Source organism: Sceloporus occidentalis, unplaced genomic scaffold (assembly GCF_023333645.1).
Source record: "Sceloporus occidentalis isolate IW3139 unplaced genomic scaffold, rSceOcc1.0.p SCAF_224, whole genome shotgun sequence".
Classification (NCBI taxonomy): Eukaryota; Metazoa; Chordata; class Lepidosauria; order Squamata; family Phrynosomatidae; genus Sceloporus; species Sceloporus occidentalis.
Genome location: NW_028317204.1, coordinates 1,205,291 through 1,229,912, shown reverse-complemented (window position 1 = coordinate 1,229,912; position 24,622 = coordinate 1,205,291). Strand labels below are relative to the sequence as shown.

The following is a 24,622-nucleotide window of genomic DNA, read 5'->3' as shown; positions in this document are numbered from 1 at the left end:
AAAAACTTTTATGAACGGTATTGGAAGTAAATTCTGTGCCTGTTGCTTCCAAACTTTAGTCTGCTTTATCACGGAGCCACCTGGCTGTGATTGCCCCCCGCAGAGAATGTTCCCAGCCCTCTCGTGACTTAAATCTTGTGCAAAATAAAAAAAAAATTGGAGCATTCCTGTTGCTATGGCGATTGTTTCACTTTTACCCTGATTTATACAGCCCGTGCTCCGGTTATTTAAACCTGGTATGTTTTCCTCGCTCCAGGTGGGATGTAAAGTTGCTGTCACGTTCTTCCTCTACTTCCTGGCCACCAATTACTACTGGATTCTGGTGGAAGGTCTCTATCTGCACAGCCTCATATTCATGGCTTTTTTCTCCGACAAAAAGTATCTCTGGGGATTCACACTCTTTGGCTGGGGTAAGGATCCATTTACTCTTTATTAACCCCCTGCATGCCGAGTTGGGTGTGTAATGCATATTGTGCGGAATAAATAGACAGTCTGATCTCCCTTTCAGCCTCTCTGATGAAGAAAGTATATTAAGGTAATACATATTTCAGCAAAAAAAAAAAAACAAGAATAATTCTTCAATCGTTTAAGCCGATGCTTTATGGCAATGATAATAAAGTCCCTTCCTCCATAGGCTTCCATTAGTCAGAGAGTCCCGCTGGGCGATTAAGACTGAGCCATTCTATTGTTTCCCAAAGGTAGTGTGATAAGGAGTTTGTCTAGTAGACTGGGCTCAGATAACAGAGCGAGAAACAAATAGCTGATATGCAGCTGCCTGAAAACATTATATTACGGGGCAAAAACTAAAACTGGGGTAAAAAAAAGAAAACAGCAGAATATTTTAGAAAACGTATTTTAATCTGATATTATTGATCTCATTTAACAGCGGCGGTGCCCTTATCAGTAGTATTTAGATATTGATACATTGTATATATTATATCGTTCATGTTGAGTTACACTGTTACAGGAATGACTTCTCTTCCCGTCTCCTTATATTAGCTCGCCCCGTACTCCGGTGAAAGTTTAATGAGTTACCGGTCGAAAGGAACCCCAGTAAGAAGCAGTTACTGCATTCATTAACCTTTTAGACTTCCCGGACCTTATCGTCTTACAGCATATACCTGGCGCAGGCTCCTCTTTTGTACCATAAAGCTGAGCTGATACATTTTACCAGACATCATTAGAAAGTCTGTGAATGTCCGTGTTAATTGAGTTCAAAGGGTCAATACATTACCCCGTAGTTCCAAAAATAGCCAGTAACTATTTTAACTTTAAATGAAGCTGAATGCTATTAAGGAAGACGGAATAATTAGGAAAAGATAATAATAGAACACATGTCTGCTGGTAAAAGACCCGCGTACGTCAGAGCAACGGCCAATGAATACAAATGTGTCTCCCAATCATCCATTGTCTGGCTGCCAGTGATGGGAGTGAATATTTCCACTTTTTTTATTGCGTGTACTAGCCACAAGTTTTCTTTTTAAGATATTAGAAAAATCTTAATCCCCCATTTCTATTACTGATGATAACGCTGTTAGTTTTTGGGGTATGGAAGTAGGGTGTTCTACTTAAAAAAAAACAAAACACAACTATTGTTAGTTATCTGCTTTTCTTTGGGGATTGCCATAAAGAGTCTCGTTCATTACTTGGTAAATTGTGTTAAAACACGTTAAAAAATACTTATTTATTTACAAGAAACGGGAATTTTTGATACACGGGATTCCACTCCCCCTTATTTACTTTAATTGCAGCCAGCATAGGGCGCATTTTAACATATTTGTATTTACAGAATTACTATATAACCAGTGTGCAACGCATGCACCTATACGCATTGTACAGCGCTACTGAATATGATGGCGCTATATAAATCAACATCAATATGTGGAGAAACATTGGGGCAGATACATATATGGTGCGCCTTGTGGGGGTAGAAACGTCCATGTTTGACAGCGTGCTCCTTATGTTGGTAGTGATGCCATGGATTAGGTCTCTGGGGTAATATCGGGGAGATTTGTACCCCATTTGGGTTTAGCACGTGCACCTGTAGGTGCATGGAAGCAGAGAGACTCAGCAGTGCCACCCACTGGCTATAGGTGGAATTGCATTTCATCTGCTCCCTTTTCCTTTGGATACCGGCCAGGTTGGGTGGCATATCTAGAAGAATGTGATAAAAGCCCTGCTGAGTATGAGCATGGTTTCAATGGAAGGAAAAACATGTTTTAAAAACTTCAATTGTAACAAGAAAATAATTTCCAAAAATACTCCTGAAAACAATAAAACCATAGATTTCTATAAGGATAATGCATTGAGTATTATTCTTAATTTCCACGAGCAGCCTGTGTACTAAAGGGTTAAGTCACAAAATAAATATGTTTTGCTTAAGAACATTTTTAGATGCTGTTTGCCGAGGCCGTACCGGCTTCATGTCTTGGCCGTTACACTGTATGTAGAAGGCTTTGGCATGAAACGGGTTAACGCTGACAGTCTCTGTGTAATGGGAACCTCAGTCTTGTCTCGATTGCCTTATTGCTGATTACTCCGGCAGTCACACTTCACAGCGCCAGCGCTTCCCATTAAATAAAAACATCGCTTCGAGAATTCCTGGTTTTCTTAACTTAACTTCAAGATAATGAAGAGGAAATAGAACAAGGATGAAGAATTCGTTTGAGAAAATTATACACGAGCGACGACATCAGAACAATAGAACGGCATATTTCAATAACCCCCCAGCACTGTATACAGTAATATAACCCCCCAGCGCTGTATACAGTAATAACCCCCAGCGCTGTATACAGTAATATAACCCCCCAGCACTGTATACAGTAATATAACCCCCCAGCGCTGTATACAGTAATAACCCCCAGCGCTGTATACAGTAATATAACCCCCCAGCACTGTATACAGTAATATAACCCCCAGCGCTGTATACAGTAATATAACCCCCAGCGCTGTATACAGTAATATAACCCTCCAGCGCTGTATACAGTAATATAACCCCCCAGCACTGTAAACAGTAATATACCCCCAGCGCTGTATACAGTAATATAACCCCCAGCACTGTATACAGTAATATAACCCCCCAGCGCTGTATACAGTAATATAACCCCCAGCGCTGTATACAGTAATATAACCCCCAGCGCTATATACAAAAATATAACCCCCCAGCGCTGTATACAGTAATATAACCCCCAGCACTGTATACAGTAATATAACCCCCAGCGCTGTATACAGTAATAACCCCCCAGCGCTGTATACAGTAATATAACCCCCCAGCGCTGTATACAGTAATATAACCCCCAGCGCTGTATACAGTAATAACCCCCCAGCGCTGTATACAGTAATATAACCCCCAGCGCTGTATACAGTAATATAACCCCCCGCGCTGTATACAGTAATATAACCCCCCAGTGCTGTATACAGTAATATAACCCCCCAGCGCTGTATACAGTAATATAACACCCAGCGCTGTATACAGTAATATAACCCCCCAGCGCTGTATACAGTAATATAACCCCCCAGTGCTGTCCCAATAAACTCCCTTTATCTGCAGACCTGGAGCCGCCGTTGCTGTCAGTCATGTGATATTTTGGGTGATTTTCCCGGCTCAATCACCACACTGAGCTGATGCTTTATGGCGATACTAATGAGTTAGTGAATAGTACATCTCCTCTATTCAGTGGATGTTTTTTAGTGTAAAAGCTCAGGGGGTGAATTGGATTCTCAGCACATGGCGTTATAGAGCCTGCATTGTACACACTGTGTGTGACTTCAGATTGCACAGCGCATACAATGTGGATGCTATATCAGTCAATGGCGTCACGGCTGCTACAAACGTAGACAATGAGCCCCGAATTCACTAATTTTTTTACTAAATATATTATTATATATATTTTATATTTATTTTTGTATATTTTTTATATTTTACTATATAATAATTACCAAAAGAAAACCTATAGCAGTGGATAACCACCCGTGTGCCCCTCTCGCCTCCTCTGATGCCCCTATTTTCTCTCCTGATGCCCCTTTTTCCTCCCCTGATCCCCCTCTTTTCTAGGAGGTCAGAATGTTTGCTTTGTATGAGGGGATCACAGGGTTCTACAGCCCTAAACGCCCCGATAATGTGTATAGAAATTTGCTTTATAAATGAAACTGTGTAAGTAAAGGCCGGTATTCTTGTAAATGAAACAAAGATATCCATCCGCTTATTTCACATTTTGGGAGGTATATATGGAGAAAAAATAATAAAACAACTTTCAGCTAAAAAAGGTGGAACGTTATTATTATTTTTTGAGTTCTATCATATTCAGCAGCAATTTTTCTCCCTAGGTTTTTAAAGAGTTTTTTTTTTAATGCAAGTAGGAATGTATTGATCAAACAACCCCTCCCCACCCCCGTTGAAAAGAGTTAAATGTGGAAAATAAAAAGGTTCATAGGCATGTGATTTAGTATTATTGCATCTGTCACTTTGGAACAGTTTGACAGCGATGATGAAATGATCGTCACGATCGAGCGCTCAATTTGTTTTTCCCCAGCCACTCTGCCGTTCCTGTGAATGGTGTCAGGAGCAGGAGTGACAGGGAAAAAGGATGGAGCAAACATGGCCTCTCTCACCCGCATGGGGGCTCCCTGCCCCCGTCCTGACCATATGCAGCGCCATCTGACTCGCAGTGGCTGGCTCGCCAATTTTTTTGTTTTTTATTTTATACAAAATATTTGGTGATAACCTTTTCTTAATAATATCTATGTATTTCTTTCTCCAATGACCTCCTCTCAAAATCTGCCCCAAATATTTTGACTATTGGTCAGTTTGGGTGGCCCTCTCTCAAAAACTTCTTTTTTTTTTTTTCCCTTTTTTGGTAAAGAAACTTTTTTAAGACTTTTCTTTGGATTTTCCATGGATTACGGCTGACTTTATGAAATCTAAAACTTGATTCACCTGATTTTCTTTTAAAACAAATTGTGTGCATGAGCTTGCAATTTCAGAGTGTATTTCATATATTTTTTTTAAAAAACTAAACTTTTTTAGTGTGTGCAAAAATGCAAATCCTTAACCCCTTGATGACAAAGTGTCAAAATGTATTGTTTTCAATGGGATTAGGGGACCTTAAGGGGTTAAAATCATGGTTTACCCTCACTCTGATACGCGATCTTCCTGTCTATACTTTGACTTGCAGTGGCTGGCTCGCCAATGTTTTTTGTGATTTTATAAATAACCTTGGGAAAGATATGGTTATAACCTTTCTTTTTCCTTTTTTTTTTTTTTTTAATTTACAAATATCTCTTTATTAAGAAAAGTTTAGTTTTGATTTTTACAGAAATAAATAAATTAAAATAAATTAAAAAAAAAATAAAAAAAAATGAAGAAACAAAGACAAAGCTATACAAAACAAATTATACAGAACAAAATCATATCTTTTATATTTTGTTCTATACCAGGGCTGCCTGCGGTATTCGTGACCATATGGGCCAGGGAAAGGGCAACAGTTGCGGATACAGAGTAAGTAGCATTTTATTTTCTGTTAATTTTTATCCTCTATATTTAAAAAAAAAAAAAAAAAATGCTGCCCCTCCACCCCTATTATACAGATAAAATGCAGCTCTGAATTATATTTTTTATATTTATATATATATTTATATTTTTTATATTTATATATATATTTATATTTTTTATATTTATGTATATATTTATATTTTTTATATTTATATAAAATAGTCACTGTCGTTTTGGAATATTTTGATTATAAGAAGCATAAAGAATTTAAGGAATTTTCCCTACTTAAGAATGGTGATTAAAAAAAACTATATATATAACTTGTATAAAATCCCCTAAAATATATTTATTTTTATTACTTGCGATAGGTTGCCTGATATTCTTGTCCTTGGGGGTTTTTTTGTTTGTTTTTTCCTGCCATCCGATCGATTTTCTTGGTCTAAAAGCTTGGGTTTGTCATCGGTAGCAAAACATGAATGCACTTAATGATCAATAGGACAAGAGCTTTAAAAAAAGGTACAAAGATGTTATTACCAAACGCCCCGTTCCCGCGGGAGATACCGGCGCTGTATATCGTGTAAATAACGGGCCGCGTCTGACCGTAAATACCATCGCATTAGTCTTAATTTGGCCTCTGAGATTGCTTTACAAAGACGTCGAAACGGGTTTAATGCAACAAAAAGCAGCAAACGTTCTTAATGCTGGAGTCCGGCGGTCATGAATGCCAGAACAACAAAGTAATTACACCAAAGGCTTGTATTTTTAGAAGGTTTTTGTGCAAAACTATCAAATGTGCACTAAAAAAAAACATTTTTCTTTTCTTTTGATTTGTTTAGTTAGACTTTTTCTTACATTTATTTTTTAAGATACAAAATAATTGTTTTGGGGGGAATAAATAATAGAATAAACATTAATATTTTAGAGCTTCTGGATCCGAGGAGAAATCTAATTGCCTCTTGGAGTCATGAAGGATTTAGTTTTTTTGTAAAATTAGAAAAATTACTTAATTGAGGTTTATTTTTCATTTTTTGGTTTAAAAGCAGGAAGGATCAGTCAAAGAGTCTTTCTTATTAAACTAAATTACTTAATTACTATGTTACCATGTCGTATTTGCAGCATTAGTATCATTATACAGTATTTGTTGTACTTTTTTTTATTTTGTGCTATTTCTGAATTTGAAGTATATTTTGTACTTTGAGTGCAGTTCGGTTCTCACCTCATCAGATGTAGAAGTTTTACTTTACTGAGAGGGTGGCAGATAAGTGGAGCAGCCTCCCAGCAGAAGTGGTAGAGGGTAATACAGTGAGGGTATTAAACATGCATGGGATAGACATACGGCTCCTGAATCTAAGACGAGACCAACGACAGATTAAGGTTTGAGTCGTTACAGCAGGAGAAACGGGCGACTAGACGGGGGCCGGATGGGGCCGATCTGCTGGCAGGTTCTGGATTTCCTCTTAAAGGGCGTTTATCTTATTTGTAAATAGTTTTACAGAGCAGAAAATGTAATAATCTGTCCCCAAAGTGCCTTGCGCTTGGTTTCACGGTCTTTATTCCGTTCCGTCCTCAGGTGCTGGGATCTAAGTGCCGGTTATTTAAAGTGGATTGTGCAGTTTCCTATCTTGGCTGCTATTTTGGTGAGTCGGATATGAGCCTGGGGTTTGTGACATTCAGTGGGTGTAAATCAGTGTTAAGGGCCACAATCACAAAGAATTGTAGTCCAAAGTGCCAAAGTTGGAATACGTCACCATGGAAACCAATGGGAATTCTCTCCGGATTGCCCCTAATGTGGCACTTTGCCTTGATAAATATCGGGATACCTGTGTTCGGGGGGTGTGACAAGGGAAGAGAATGGGTGGAACCATAGGTGGGAGTGGGTGGGGCCATCCCTTACGAAAAAATTACTTTTTGCACATTTACTGCAGTTTTACTGCACATTTACTGCAGTTTTTTTTATATTGCAAACCTACAGTTGTAATTCAATGTACTGCAGCTTTATTGCATTTGTACTTCCGTACAAAAATAACTGCAGTAAAACTGCAGTACAGTGAAGTACAAATGCAGTAAAACTGCAGTAAATGTGCAGTATTGCAGTTTCTTCATGTCCAAAAAACTGCAGTAATTTTTTCGTAAGGGATAGACAGGGCAGGAGGTGTGACCCCATTTCGTATGCTCTGGAATCACCATATCTCGCCCAATCTTTTGTTTGGTGGGGTGGGGGTTAATTAAGCCCCAAGAGGGGGACTGACTGAATCATTTGTGAATAGACCCCTTTTTTTTCTGGATGGCTCATGATGTCAGAAATGGGCAAAATGATACACTTTCCAAAAGTGAAGCAAATTTAAAGCAAAAATATTATCTAAAAAAACCCTACATTTTTTTGCTATTTTTCTAGTAATTGTCTGCATCTGTTGCATGTTTTTAATGCCAGACCTGTTTCTGAAGCTTCTGCTTCAGCGCTGATACGATGAAGCATGATTTCCAGGCATGATAACCTTTCGCTCTGGAGAACGCGTCCTCCTTACATCCCTCATTCCGTTACCCTTTATCAGGAGCTTCGGTGGCGGAAGCTGTAAGGAGAATGAATCTGATAAGGAAGGGAAAACAGGAGAGTGACATTCAGCAGGACTCACGGCACCGCATTCATAACAGCTTCTGCTACAGGGAGCACAAAGAGACAGGAGAGAGAGAGAAATACAGAGAGAGGGAGGGAGAGAGAGAGAGAGAGAGAGAGAGAAATACAGAGAGAGGGAGAGAGAGAGAGAGAGAGAGAGAGAGAAATACAGAGAGAGGGGGGGGAGACAGGGAGACAGGAGAGAGATAGAAAGGGAGAGAGAGAGAAATACAGAGAGAGAGAGAAAGACAGAGAGAGGGAGAGAGAGAGAGAGAAATACAGAGAGAGGGAGAGAGAGAGAAATACAAGAGAGAGATAGATAGAAAGGAAGAGAAAGAGAAATACAGAGAGAGAGAGAGAAATACAGAGAGAGGGAGAGAGAGAGAGAAATACAGAGAGAGGTAGAGAGAGAGAGAGAAATACAGAGAGAGGGAGAGAGAGAGAGAGAAATACAAGAGAGAGATAGATAGAAAGGAAGAGAAAGAGAGGAAGACAGAGAGGGAGAGAGAGAGAGAAGCATAAAACTCTTGCGCAGCCTCTCACATGAAAAATGAGTCGGCGCCGTGCCCCCAGAACCCTCCCTCACACAGATATATTTACTAGGCACAGTCCCGTGCACACCTTCATACACACGGATCTAAGCACCTGCCTGCGCAGAGCATCTCAGCTCCTGGGACTGCAGGCTGCTGGCTGTGACTCTGATCTTTGAGCTGCCAGCTGCCGCTCTCACTGCAGCATGTGACTACAAAAAGAGCTTCTTATTGGCTGATCCTATTACTACATAGGAAGTTTGATGCCCGCTCTGCCATCACTGATTGCATGCTGTTTTTGCACTTTTACAATTACCGTATTTGCTCGATTATAAGACGACCCTGATTATAAGACGACCCCCCAAAATCTGAATATTAACTTAGGAAAAAAAGAAAAAGCCTGAATATAAGACGACCCTAAAGGAAAAAAGTTTTACCAGTAAATGTTAATTCATGTAAACTATTTTTTTTAATAAAAGCTATGATTGAGAAAAATATTTTTTTTGTTTTTATTTCTTGTATTTTCCAACCTGTCCCCCAGTTACGCACATCTGCCCCCAGGCTTGCCACTCCAATATGGCACTGTGGCCCATGATATGCCTTTTAACCCTCTATATGCCACTGTGCCCCATGGTATGCCTTTTGACCCCCTATGTGCCACTCTGCCTCCAGAAATGCCTTATACCCCTATATGCCACTCTGCCTCCAGAAATGCCTTATACCCCTATATCCCATTCTGGCATTTAGGGGGTTAAAATGCATATTATGGGGCAGAGTGGCATATAGGTGTATAAGGCATTTCAGGAGGCAGAGTGCTCTATTAAATGCCCCCTTAACGCCACTCCAGAAATGCCCTATGCCCCCATTTAACACACACACACACACACACACACACACACCCTATACCCCCATTTAACTAACACACACACACACTCTCCCCTCCCCTCCCCGCCCTCTCTTACCGGTGCTTCCAGCCGGGGCAGCGGGTTGACGTCGCCTTCTGCTGCAGCCGGAAGGAGGTGGAGTTGGCAGCGGGGGTTTGTCTGCGTCCGTCGCGTATACTTTCCCCGGCTGTCAGAGATCAGAGTTCCCCGCACCGGTGCGGGGAACTCTGATCTCTGACAGTCGGGGAAGGTTTGCGCGACGGACGCAGACAACCCCCGCTGCTAGCCACACCTCCTTCCGGCTGCAGCGGACGTTGTCTACGCGGATCGCGTAGACGTCAACCCGCTGCCCCGGCAATACAGCAGGAAGCACCGGTAAGTGTGTGTATGATGGGGGGGGGGGGGGTGAGACAGGAGGATCCAGGTCCCCTGCAGCGGTGCGGGGGATCTGGATCTTAGTCTCCTAATCAGACTCTATTTGAGGTCTGATTAGAAGACGACCCCGATTAGAAGACGAGGGGTATTTTTCAGAGCATTTGCTCTGAAAAAAACCTCGTCTTATAATCGAGCAAATACGGTATTTCTCTTAAAACAGAAGATGCCACTGCTCTCAAACACGGGCGACTAGATGGGGGGCCGAATGGGGCCGACCTCCCGGCAAACTCTTTAATTGGCTCCGGTTAATTTATTGAATGTTCATCAAGTCATGAATAGCTGTTTATCCGAATTCATTTTATAAAATCCAGTCCTGAGAGAACTTTTTGCGGAAAAGCTGATTAATTTGATTTTACTTTTTAAGCTTCTTATTTCTGTTAATAAGACAAGAAAGTGACGAGGTGTTGCCTCTTTTTTTTTAGATTTTTACAAATCAGGAAATATTTTCCTATTATTAGAAAAGAAGATCAATTTATTTCTAAAATGTATATAAAGACGATGAGCTAAAAGACATGACAGATGCCAGGAAAGCTATTTTTTTTTTTCAGAAACGTAAATTATTTTTTTTTAAAAGCAGTCACACGCTAAATGTATTTATATTTTAATGCATTCATTTTTCAGAAAAGTGTACTTTGTGGCAAATAATATCACTTTAGTCAAATTTTCAGGGCTGGGTCAGCTGGACTGTCCTGTTTGTTGGATCTTCATTCCGATTTGTCTCGAAGGCACTGCTATAGCGCTGACCAGCAGTGCGATGCTGGCGCATGGAGTTAGCGAATGAATGAACCCCCTTGGCCACGGATGTCTGGAAAAGATAAGCGTCATTTTTGTTCACTGCTTGGTGTCTACAGAAAATATTTCCTTGTGTAGAAAAATACAAGTTTGTTATCCTTGCACACACAATATGTAGAAACGACCCGAGGCTTTATTTACATGGTTCATCATTCGGCGTCTCACACACAACGTGCGGAGGACCAATTAAAATGCTATAATCGCCCAAAGACAATGGACATGTTGAAAGATGATGATGCGACTGGTGCCGGGAATGAAACCTTTTCTCTCTAGCCATGAGGACTGGTCTTGAGCACCAAGAGCCACCTGACGCCAAGATACACACCCTCTGATTTGGAATTATTCGTTGTCCATGCCTACTATGAGTTCCTTAAGGTTGGTGGAACATAGCACAGTTTATTGGTAGGGCTAAATAAAAGTCAAATCCGCGGTAAAACAATATGGCTGCTATGTGAAACAAAAAGTTGACCAATGGTATAGGCATCAAAATTGGATGTGGCCATCAAAGTACTCCAACGAGTACGTCAACTGGAAGAAGCAACATATCGATGACCATATCTTCTTCGTTGGACGTCAGACCTTCAAAGGTGACTTTTGAAGACGTTATGGATATTTCTTCCTACCTAATACAAGAAAACTCTTGTAGAGCATGGAAATCACAAAACGCATAGAGCTACCCCGATACAATCTCTACTTTGTGTTCTACGGGCGTGTGTTAGAGCCATAAAGATTCCAACACCCTATAGATGGGTACAGCGGACTTCAATGCTACTCCAAAGAGGACTACTTTGTGACGTTCTCTGGATTACGTTCCTTTGCTTCCTGGAAGACATCCTTCAGCCTTTTCTTCTATCTCTTGGACCCAAATAGGTTCTTCTAATCCACATTGACTGGAATCCACGGCACAAACAAAATAGAAAAAGAAATAGATTCATTTAATTTAAAATCCAGATTTTCAACTTGAAGACACAGATTTTCTGTAGAGCTTTGAGATTCGTCCACAGTATAAAAAGCACATTAAGCATTTATAGCCTTTAATACATTTTAATAGCTTTTAAACGTCTACCCATAACTAACATTTTATGAAATAATAATAATTCTGAAGAGCATTTACTTCATCTGCGAGAAATTATAGGAAGAACCAAGAATTTGTTAATTAGAAAAATGGCTACAAATATAATATTCTACCAGACCACCCAAATACTGCTGGCTGGATACACTGCGCATATTGTACTGATAATAATCACTAATATAATATAGAGTATAATATTCCTTTAATATAATTAGATTTATTTAACTAAAAAAAATAGTCGTAGTAACCCCAGAGAAAATCAATTCTTTGGTTGATGCCAATGCATGCTTTTTATTGGGCCAATATAGAAAAAAGTATTGGTTTTCATTTGAAAAAGTGACCTCTGAGGTTCCCGAAAGCTCATGTAACAAAGAATATATATATATATATATATATATATATATATATAAAATACAATTAATATTCTATTAAATTCAACCAAATAATCGATTAATTTAACTAGAATTTATATCTAAAAATTTAATTCTTTGTTGAAGCTGTCCAATTTCGAATTCAAAAACACAAGATAAATTCCCGAAATTGGCTTTTAATTACATAATGATGTGATGTATTGATGTCTTTTGGTGTTTAGATAATAAGGCCCATTTCATGATATTGGCTCCTGCGGACTACCGCGGCAACTTGAATCCCATTCCTCTTTAACAAAACCCACATGAATTGACGTGGGAGTAATTTGCCGGGGAGGACAAGTTTATTGGATGATTATCATCAGGTTCTTTTGTGCTGAATATTCAAATCGAGGTAAAAGCGGAGCGATAAAAGCCGTTACGGCCAACCTAATGACCCATCCTACACAAAAAAACCTGTTAAATTTATTTCTGAACCTGCTTGTAAAATGTCTTTTTTTGGATTAATACACATCTGCAGCAGAACAGCTTGTGGTCCTTGTTTCAGGAAGCTATTGGCTTTGGTAATTGGCAGATTTAAAGAGCGGAGCGCGGTATGTCTACAATTCCTTTAGAAAGTTCTCTGGCTGGAGTTTGACTTTGACCACCTGAACTTCAGCGATGATTGACCTAAAAGCATGTTGGTTGTAGATGCCCTCAAAGACAAACCAATGGGAAGCCACCTCCAACCCGAGAAAGACCCGTAGAAACATGGTCAACTTTTTGACCTACTCCACCAATGGGGCTCTTGTGGCAACTGGACTCCATGAGTTTTCCATAAAGTTCACTGGAGAGTTCAGACACCAGGGAAAGCCACATGAACTCAACTTGCAGCGAAGCAAGAAGATGCCCGCCACTGATACACGTGATTGTCCTGATAGATTTATCCAGCGATGGTGTTTTCCACCCAACATCAAAATCTCATTCAGGTCCCTCTTTAAGTGGAGACAAGCGGAGGATCAATGGGCACCTTTCATCTTCATTAAAGTCAGATAACCTTCTGAACAAAGGGTCGTTAATCTCCAGTTGGCTTCCGGCAATACAAGAGGTCACAGAAAGTGTATTAAGAATGGTCTACTGTAATGTCCACCATCGAGCTCAAGGGAATCCAGTGTTCTGTTAGCTGGAAGAAGGAAGACCTATAGTTCCGCCATTTATAAATGTGCCATGTGAACCCGCGACCGAAATTTGCTCCTCTCAACGAGTGCCGTATCATCATCAGTAAACTGAGTTGCTTAAGGGCTTCCTTCGGTCCATGAGATGGAGGGAAAGGATCTATTACAAGAGATGACAGCTGGTGATCCAACTGGGCTCAATCCCTTTAGGCAGTTTAGCCCGAACTGTGAACTGGAATCAATTCAGATAATGTTATTCCTCCCCTTTGGTAATCTGGCACTTGGCTTTTACTTTTCCAGGACCAACTTGCCAGCCTTTTCTTGACTTCTCATCATGATGCATCACAAGAATCTACCGGAAGATCAGATCCTTTCGCCCCATCTAATCAGCCCGGTGCTATAGGTCTCAGCTTAGATTCAGGAGCCATATGCCTATCTCATGCATGTTTTATACCCTCACTGTATTACCCTCTACCACTTCTGCTGGGAGGCTGTTCCATTTATCTACCATCCACTCTGTAAAGCAAAACTTCTTTTCATTCCATCCCAGCCTCTGACCCTCTAGTTTTTGATTATAACCTCCCGTTCAAACGTTTCTCCTCCTCTGAATCATAAAATAATATAAAACAGAGAAAAGTATAATCTGCTGCTTGTGTTCATGAATGTATTTATTAGCAGCCCGACCCAAAAATAGTTACTAATCAAAAACAGAAATAGGGATTTATTAATAAAACATGACAGGGAGCGGTTTCTATGATTAACATACTTAGTGCTCGAGCGGAAATAATTTCCTTTAGAAAATGTATCGTAAAAGCCGTTTTAATTCCTTTATTTTTGCTTCTTTAAAAAAATTTAATTAAGTAAAATTTTACATGAAGGGCATTAAAAATATAAAAAAAATTTTAAATAATAAATTTTTATTAATCAATTGGCACTATTTCTTTTTAAAATAAAGATGGTGACTGCACAAGGATTTTCAAAAAAATGTAACAAAAACCTATATTTCCTTTTTTTGTTTTTTTTTACTCCTGGGATTTGGACGAGGTCGCAGTCAAGTTCAAATCCGCATCTCTGAACACAATTGGATGTTTGTTTTATACGCGGTGTATTGCGAACCTTTGCCGGCCCTCGGGGACGGTAGGCGTTCAGGCCCGTGTACCACTGAGATTTATTATTTATTTTCTAACACTCCATTACCGTTTATAGAAATGGAAACACATTTCCTGCCCTTTGCTATTTTCAGTTTTTACGACCACGCGGTCTAATAAACCCCGGTCGCCGTTATTTGTCGATGTCATCGTTGCCGCGTGTTTTTTTTTTTTTATTATTTTTTTTTTGTTCGCAGCCATTACTGGAATTCATTTGGCCGGGATGTGGATTTTTGTGTCTGCTTTTCTAGGTCCTGATGAGACTCGGAATGTAGTTAGACGTCTGCGGTCTGATATCAAGGACATTACGTGGAACGTCTCGTGGTTTAATAGCGAGCAAAACTTAAACAATGTAGCGGCGTTACTCATCTCTTTGGGACAATTGCTTGCGCTTGTTCGGAAGGCAATAAGAAAATGAGAAAGCAGGGAATTGGCTTCCATGAGAATATTTTATCCTAGTATTTTTAGCCTTTTTGTTTAAAAAAGTATGATTTTGTTTAGACATTTAAGTAATCTTTATGGTTCATGTGAAGCTCTTCATTCCAGACCTCTGTGTATCCTCCCTCAACTAGTGATGTCATATGTGTGATGTCACGCGATGGTCCTGTGGCTTAAGTTGGCATTCGGCTTACTGTTTGCAGAGTTCAGGAACACAACAAATTTCGTGGTTTTCTATAATTTTAGTAGTGGCCCTTTTTGGCGTTATCTAAAAATAAAATAGACACCCAAGCAGCCAATCAGGAAAGCTCTTCCTTTGAAGTCAATGGAAATGGTTTCTATACATATACACAGGAGTCATGGGGGGGGGGGTTAAAATGACATTTTGATTCCTGATTTGACACCAAGATTTTTTTTCTTTCAGGTTAATTTTGGTCTTTTTTTAAATATTGTAAGAGTTCTAGCGACCAAATTAAGAGAAACGAATGCGGGGAGATGTGACGCCCGACAACAGTACAGGTGATGTCATTTTCCTTTATATGACAACAGAATTGTTACAATGGTTTCATGTCCAGGGGCTCTCAATATGTCTGGCTTTGGGGGGGGGGGCAGATATTTAAATCCAGAAAGGGATAAAGGACGGGAGGGAATTTATTTCAAAGGAGGAGAAAAATTACAACAAGAGAGCGGACTCTAACACTAGAGAGTCAGAGACTGAGATGGAATGGAAGAAAGTTTTACTTTACTGAGAGGGTGGTAGATAAGGGGAACAGCCTCCCAGGAGAGGTGGAACAGGTTAATATAGTAAGGGAATTTAAAAAAAATGTCTCTGTGCAGGTCCCAAGTTAACCCTCCAAACCTTAAAAAAAAATTAAAACAAAGGAGAAAGAGAGACTTTTAGAACAATCCCAGAGTCTTTTCCATTATATTTTTCCAGCCAATCGTTATCCAGGCATTACTTTGTGTCTGTGTTTCTCCGCAGGAAGCTGCTGAAATCGACCCTCGTACTGATGCCACTTTTCGGCGTTCACTATATCGTATTCATGGCTCTGCCGTATACCGATGTGTCGGGGGTTCTCTGGCAGATTCAGATGCATTACGAGATGCTGTTTAACTCCTTCCAGGTACCGCTGTTTTATTGATGTAAATACAATTCTTAACATTGCATGGAAATACTATATTCACCTCCCCCCCCAAATCCTCAAAATATAAAGAAAGATAAATTAGCATTTTAGTTTTTTTTTCCTAAATAATATTTTGTTTGTGCTGTGGCACTTGTCACTTCCTGTTGTATCTCACAACAATATCCTGCTGAGAAAGTGTACAGGAAGCGCTCACAGGAGCAATGCGCAGGAAATTTGCTTCCCCCACCCCCACCTGAAAATAAATGATTTTTATAGGTATTTGTGAAAATAAACTCTTCAATCGATCTATGATCTATCTAGTCCATGTTATTCAATGCACCCTGGAAACACTCAGTGCTGTTCATTAAAACATGTTCTCTCAAAAGAAAGAGCCCAGGAAAAATTGAGCCAGGGGCAAAAACATTAAAACCAAAGAGCGTATCGACCGAGGAAGCCCCGCATGGAGGTGAAAAGTCTGAATAAATAGCTTATATTTCAGCCAATTAGGAGTCCACACCAAATCTAGGAGAATATACACAACTTTACACTTTCAACATTCCACTAAAATATAAAATAAACTATATAAAGTCTCCAGAATAGAATTTCCATCAGCGATCTGGTCTGAGAAACAATATCTTTTTATTAAAATAAATATCTCTTTGGAATAACGAAATAAACTGGTACTTTTCCATAAACTTCACTTGTTCATAATGAGCTCCTTGATCCCCGGCACCATGTCTAAGACTGCTAAGGATGGCTCCGTAGGAACCTTCATTCAAGAGTATCACATCTGGACCAAACCATTTCCACTGGTGGTGGGGGTGCGGGGGGGGGGGGGTTGTCCACTGGCTGTCGTAGCAAAATATCATCAAAGGCAAGCGGCAGATAAACAAATATAGAATTAACATCTACGACAAACCCAAAGGTCAGAAGGATAAGCATCATCATAATTCAGTCATCGCCAACTCCGAGCTGGGCCGGGGAACTTAACGGAAAAATAACACATGGCTTTGGAAGGTCTTATATTAGACCCAGATGTTTTTACAAGGAAGGTCTATCTGGGCCTTTTCTATGCCGTGGCAAAAACAAATACATACGGTAAATATTGTGGCCGTTAAATCACGTTGTAGTTTATTGAGCTGGTGATTAGCGAGGTCAGCATGTTGACACGTCACGGCCTGCCAGAATACACAGCGTTACCATGACGGGGCAAAAACCTTATTGAAGATACGCGTTTTCCTGATGTTTACCAGTCGAGCGGTTATAACGTCACCATTAATTCAAAGCCTGGCTGTGCGGGACACAATCGCAGTCAAATAGTTCACAATAAAATAAAATATATATATATAGCTGGGATTTGGCCCAACCAACACAAATTACAAAAAAAAATGTAAATTTGTAAAAGTAAACCCCTTCCCCCAGGAATTTAATGGGGTTTTTGAAAGAAATCACGTCAACAATAGATGCACTGACGGTCGGCTGAAGGAAAGTCGAGTTGACGCAGGTTGAAAGAAGAGAGCAACGCATGGTTAAGAAACAGAGGCCCTCTACCTTTTATGTAGCGTAGTTGAGGCACATGATCGGCTCCTGAGCTGACCAGCAGCCATCTTGCCTGGTCCAAGCAGAAGTCTTTCATGTATAAAAGTGCCGCTGGACACACGATAGGTGATATACGATGGGTACAGGATGGCTTCAGCCCCTCTAGTATGGCGTCTTTTGTTATATTTCGACCTCCCCCCATCCCACTGAGTGCAAGATGTGCTGTGTACAAAATGGGGTATCCAGGGGTTATTTATATTCCCCCTACCACCCGTGCGCACACTGTGTTTATTTATTGTTTTTACATTAAATATTTAGCAATTTTTTTGCGAGGGCATGCGAGTTGTCACCAAAGTACATATAAATGCGTCCGTGCGACCAGCGGCCATTCAGCTGGGGAGAAGGGTTTTTCTACATCAGCTTTTTTTTTATTGGCTGACTTTTGTCAAATATTTAGATGGCCGTTTCCTTTCGGCTGAAGATGAGGATTCGGGGGCACTACCCCATGTTTACCCCAGGCTGCACCCTTTGAGTGAAAAAGCAGAGTGATTTTCACTGTCTACCCAAAAGGGTACTTGGATGAACCCCATCCCCCTACCTGGGGGACTTAGAGGTAGGGGTTAGGTAGGGAGTTATTTAATGGTATGTTTTTTTTGGAGGGGGGTGGGGGATTCAAACACTTAATTTAAATCTTATATATATATATATATTATAGTGTTATATTTATAGTTTAATCGCACGGCCGATTATTCATGATGTTTAATAAACTTGATAAAATTTTTCATGTTACAAAAGACAAAATCAAATATTTTGCTCTCTCTTGATTTTCAACAGGGTTTTTTCGTCGCTATTATCTACTGCTTCTGCAACGGAGAGGTGAGATCTCCCCTTAATCCCTTTATTCCCCGGTACAAAGCAATGGAAATGACACAGAGCGGTTATATCCGCAGGGATACATTGTCAGCAGGAATAACCGCGTTCCGTCAATCAGAATGAAAGGTCCTCTTGAATAATGTTCTACTCGATATTGTTCTCTTCCAATTCGATTGCTCTATAAAGATTTCTTGTAACAGTAATTCCATACACTCGCAACGCACCCATTTCATCTGGTTTCCAAGATAAAGGATAAAGGGAATTTGTTTGAACAGAGATGAGTCAGAGGCTTAGATAAAACAGCCTCCCAGCAGAAGTGGTAGAGGGCAATACAGTGAGAGGATTAAACATGCATGGGACAGACATACGGCTCCTGAATCTAAGACGAGACCAACGACTGATTAAGGTTCCATTCTTTACAAAAAAACAGACAATGGGCCGAACGGGGCCGATCCACCCTAGATTCTATGTTCCTGTGGTCTGTTAAGTAAGTAGCCGGGGTCGGCTGAAGTGTCTTTAAAGCCCCCTAAAAACTTTGATAAAGTTTCCCGTGCTGCACTTTGCAGCATTTGGCCTAAATCCAAATAATTTGAATACAATATTTAATTATACTTGAGGTCCGTTTGAGGCTCCTTCCGGGAAAAATCTTCACCCCGAGGTCAGAATGTTTGACAATCGTTAATAATGATTAGAGGAACCACTGGTGCATCTTAAAAAAATAAGGACTCTAAAGATCAGGAATCCACTTCTAATGGAGGTGGTGATCCCAAGTACCTTGGACACCTTTAAGAATAAACTGGGTTGGGAAGAAATCTCTTTCATGGATACATATCGTAATTGAAAAGTTGATCTAGAATGTATTCTGACTGTCCACGGTCGTGGAGAGACCTTCTCGAGGCTTTCTCGCTCCTTCTTCAGGATTAATAAAACTAGAGATATCTTAGATAAGTGGAACCGGATGAACCAATGGCTTTTTCCAACCTTACTTATTCCTTAACTATGTAAAGGGATCATAGGTCCAAGTCTGTGGTCTCACAGCTAAGCCGGTACTCTACTCGGTCCAGTAGAGTGACTGTTGGTAGGTGAAATGACCACCTGGACACAGGCCAAGCTCAATTGAGCTCTGAATTTCCACTAAATTCAGCTGCGGCACGTGGGTCTCCATTAAAATTAAGCATTAACCCATTACTTAACCCACAGTCAGTGACCCGTAGTGAGGTCTCACTGCAAATGTTAATTGAAAAAGGAAACAATGGAGGTCGTGGTGAGTTTCCAAAAAAAGGCTGTCCTCTCAAAGGCTGTCCTCTCAGTAGCTTCATAAAATATTTGTCCAGAAAATGTATATAAACCTAGAATTTACAGAATGAAAATAATTTTTTTTGTTCAGTTGAGATAATCCATTTTCCACCATGTTTTTTATTTTTTTTTACTTGGATTTGTTGCCTCCAGGTACAAGCGGAGATCAAGAAATCCTGGAGCCGGTGGACGCTGGCCCTTGACTTTAAACGCAAAGCCAGGAGCGGCAGCACCACGTATAGCTACGGACCAATGGTCTCGCACACGAGTATCACCAACGTAACCACGAGGGGGCCCCTCGCCTTGCACCTGAACACTAGACTCGTATCGGCGGCCCTCAACGGCCACCGGAACTTGCCGGGCTACGTCAAAAACGGCTCCATTTCGGAAAACTCCATTCCTTCCTCGGGACCAGAACAATATAACAAAGATGATGAATACCTGAACGGGTCGGGGTTATACGACGCAGAAAGGCCCAACTCCGTGGTTGAGGAGGAGAGGGAAACCGTAATGTAAATATTTTCACGTTCCAAAGGACACGCGGATCCTATAAACATGGCGGAAAAGACACGTCGTTAAAAAAAAAGAATGCGGCTGAATAGGAGACTAACAAGATCTTCGTCGGGCTGCCCGGGTGGGAATAAAGCAGAAGATAATAACAGCTACTTTAAGGCCGTTTATTGGAAGTATCAGAGCACAAAAACACAATTACCAAGAAATTCTGTGCATTAAAAGTATATATATATATTATTTTTTTTATATAATGTACCATTGCATTCATTTCAACGACTGTTAATATATATATTTTTTTATTTATTTTATTAATTTTTTTTGTATTATTTTGCAAGGCAGTTAGTTGTGAGTCCCGGATTTTAAAACTTTTGTGTTTTGTTTTTTTGAAGTCCTGCAATTCAGTCATCCGGCAAAATAGATAATTATGATTTTCTTTTAACCGACAGTTCGAGTGGTCGTTTTTCTCGGAATTCCATAAAAGTAGAATGCGTTCTAGGGAAAAAAAAAAAAAAAAAAAAAAAAAAAAGGCTCTATTTTTATTTCAAAAAAAGAGATGACGTGTAGCATCAAATGTAAAAAAAATAACTAATTATTACAAGTTTAAATTTACAAAACCTACCAAATTACCTATGCAATTAGGTCGGAATACAGAACGGAACTCTCTAATATTTCTTAACAGGGATCAGGGATAGATAATTCACTCCTTCCTCAGGAAAAAAATCAAATAAAAAATATTAAATTAATATTAATAATGAAGAAAATATTTAAATAACTTCTATTACCAAATAATCTCTTGATATATACATATTTAAATTATTATATTTTTTGGTGCCAGAGTTCTGAACTTTAAGGATTATGGGGAATAATATATTAGATATAAGTGAAAATATTGATATTTCGATAGAATGTTGGGACGATATTAAAATCTCCCTTAATAATATACCTGTTTTTTAGGCGATCAATGAAAAACATGTCGCAGGAGTAAAAAGGGGGGGTGTGGGTGCAGCAATGTAAAAGCTTTTTGGCTACCCAGAGCTCTTCCTCTTCTGGGGAGTGGCTTCATGAAGGGGGCTGGAATAACCATCAGTGGGGGTTGGGCATAGGGGCAGAGCTAGCGGCAGACAGTCTTAAATTGGAGGGAGTAGGAGGGGAAATGGTCAAGGAGTGGGTGTGGCTCAATACCACTTCCCTGCCAGGAAAAGGGGATGTTACCAGGAAAGGAGTAGGCGGGGAATTGGTCAAGGAGTGGGTGTGGCTAAATAGCACTTCCCTGACAGAAAAAGGGGGAGGTGACCAGGAGAGGAGTAGGAGGGGAAATGATCAAGGAGTAGGCGTGACTAAACACCACTTCCCTTCCAGGAAAAAGTGGAAGTGACCAGGAGACCCATGGAGGCAGCTCTTTACCAGAAGACTCCGGGTTAACCTCGGAGAGTTCCCAGGTTTCCCAATGTGTAAAGCACAGGGGTGGACCAAATACGGGGCCACAATGTGTGGCCAATAAGAGACCTTAAACTGCTGCACACCTCTTATTAATAATTCTGCGGCTGCTTGAATACCAAAGTTTTGTGATGCGTTTAACTCAAGCAAACATCGGGGCTTTCTGTTCCTCTAAAGAAACCCCAGCAGCTAGTGGAGGGCAACCAATCATTCAATCATTGGTATGGCCCAGAATTCACCAAGCTGTGCCCGATCCTACCCAGACTCGGCATAAGTCAAGCCCTCCAAAGCCTTCGAATACTAAACCTGCCCAGATACACCTATAGATAAAATCTAGATATTAAAAAGAGTAGAGAAATTCAAAATAAATACAACTATGGCTCGTTTTTTTAAAGGTCAATCCTGGGGTAAATAGGAAATTATAAAAAGTTATTATATCAGATTTCTGCCTACCTTATGTGATATATTTGTTATTATACAGAATACAGAAAGCGCCTCTGAGCAGGAAGAGAGATTTGAAGCAATCTTTGTGAAAGCCAATGGACGTTCCTTTCGGTTCCTCCAAATTTAGAACCTGAATTGCTCTTTATGTGTCCCAGCTCTTATTTCCCCCTTTTAAGGCCACTTTTGAGGTGTTGCTGGGGCATTTAAAATAACAAACAATGCCTGATTTAGTTTTTTCCCAAAGATTTGCGTAGCTCCACCAACTCTTGGGTAGCGCAGTTCGCTTGGACCCTCAACGTCCTTCACAACCACAAGTAATGGCACCTTGAGATAATAACAGAAAGAAAGGTTTCAGGGATTTGGTAAATTACAATTATTTTGCGTCTGAGCGACGTTGCCAATCATGTTAACAAATTATAACTCCTAAATAAAAAGCAGAAAAAAACTGTTCAAATTATATGTTTATTTAATTATTGCAATGATAAATTATGCTGGGTTTTTTTTGATAAATGTTCTTACAATATGCAGTGTTACAGTTTTTGGGTTAAAAATAAAAGAAAAATTTTTTTGGGAAAAAAGTAACTCTGTAAAACCATATGCAAACGATATGTCATATATATACATATATATATATTATACGGGAAAATTCCTGTGTCTGACCCTCTCTGCTGATTAACAAGTTTGATTTAATTTATGGAAAAGCCTCTTTAGATATTTTCAGACACGTCGGGTATCTTGCGGGAGACTCGGAAATATCACTACAGTTTAGCGTGCAAAGGTCTAGTTCTTAGATGAGTTATGGGGTCAACAGCAGTCTACTCACCAAAGGTTCTGTCTATTCACGGAAAAGATGGGTTTAATGGTTGGGTTTTATGAGGTCATCACCTCTTCCTTAGGAATAAAAATTGATTTTGTTGACTTTTTCAATGCATCACAACGCAAAATGTTGAGAACAGTTGCGTTGACCTCATGGCGGTCTCTAAATATAATGGGTCCAGATTCTGGGTTTTTGAATGTTCCCTTAAGTGTTGAATTCCTATGATTCTCAGCGAATAACGTATTTGGTGTAGAAGCAAATGAATAATTATATTAGTCTTTTCTGGAAATATTCATAGGCTCCACGGCTCCACACGCTCAATATTCAAAAGAAAATATATTTATTGGAAGATAGGCGTCTACAAAGATGACCAACTTTTCGACCCTGGCATGGACCTTCATCGAGATACAGTCTTGTAATGCCGTCTTTTTACAAATTCACCCCGATAAAGGTCAAAATGTTGATAATATTTGTAGGAATCAATCTTTCAATAAATATAATTCCCTTTGAATTCTGAGTATTGCCTTTGCGTATTTGTTGGTAACACTAGGATGATTGATCCGCTACTATCGAGATAGCAACGACTGATGGCAAACAACCAGATTCCGGCGGGCTAACTTGGTGAGATGCTGCTCAACAATTCCACTTGAATGACGGCGATCCTTTCAGACACACGGGGTTAATTACAGAACACATAGTTACAGCGAGATGAAATGTTTCATTAGCCATGCAGGGAAGAATAGGCCAAGGTTCTACTACACAATGCTACATTAAATTGAATGGTTGATGAAATTGAATTATTACCTTCAATGCAACTCGCTCTTATTCTGTTATTCTGTGCATTTTTACTTTTCTACTTACTTCCTAAGGGAGATCTTGGCCTCTGCGTAGTTGGGAGTTAAGGGTTAAGATTAGACTTGAGCACATGGACCATTTGTTTTTGGTCAATTCATTTTCAGACAAGTTTTTGTTCCTGACCTTTTGGTTTGAATGAAATTCAGAGGGATTTGGAAATTAAGTTCATTGTCACCCACCCTTAGTCACACACTCTCGCTCACACTCTCTCAATGTCTCCCTACCTTCTCTGACAAACACGTCCTTGTCTCCACCTCTCCATCTCCTTTTCTGCAGCTCCTCTTCTTTTTCTGCTTCTTCTTCTTCTTCTCCCAGCTCTCCACTGCTCCCGGCTCTCCTCTGCGTTATCCTGGCCTTTTCCCAGCGAAGTCTTGGCGTACATCCTCTCCCCCGATTGGAGGAATGGGAGAGAGACGGTTACTATGGTGTGAGCCAAGGTTCTGCCCCTTTGCGGAAATACTACACCAAGGGCTACTACACCTGCGGAGAACCGGGACAAGTGGACCACCGGAGAAGACACAACAAACCCTTACGAAAAATTACTGCAGTTTTTTCTGAAGTAATACTGCAGTTTTTTGGACATGAAAAAACGTTAATACTTCACTTTTACTGCAGTTTTACTGCACTTTTTTTTTTCTATTGCAAACCTACAGTTGTGCTTCAATGTACTGCAGCTTTATTGCATTTGTACTTCCTTACAAAAATAACTGCAGTAAAACTGCAGTACAGTGAAGTACAAATTCAGTAAAAGTGCAGTATTGCAGTTTTTTCATGTCCAAAAAACTGCAGTATTTTTTT

General features: G+C 40.0%; 1 protein-coding gene across 1 annotated transcript in view; it reads left to right on the top strand.

The window, feature by feature from the left end:
- LOC149276936 (parathyroid hormone/parathyroid hormone-related peptide receptor-like) overlaps positions 1 to 20,274 on the top strand; it is a 75,493-nt gene extending 55,219 nt beyond the window's left edge. The window contains exons 12-18 of the mRNA XM_089503260.1: positions 257 to 410; positions 5,437 to 5,497; positions 7,062 to 7,128; positions 15,351 to 15,445; positions 15,909 to 16,050; positions 18,424 to 18,465; positions 19,912 to 20,274. Coding sequence (XP_089359386.1) covers positions 257 to 410; positions 5,437 to 5,497; positions 7,062 to 7,128; positions 15,351 to 15,445; positions 15,909 to 16,050; positions 18,424 to 18,465; positions 19,912 to 20,274 — 924 coding nt within the window. The remainder of the gene's footprint in view (positions 1 to 256; positions 411 to 5,436; positions 5,498 to 7,061; positions 7,129 to 15,350; positions 15,446 to 15,908; positions 16,051 to 18,423; positions 18,466 to 19,911) is intronic.
- The last annotated feature ends 4,348 nt before the right edge of the window (positions 20,275 to 24,622 follow it).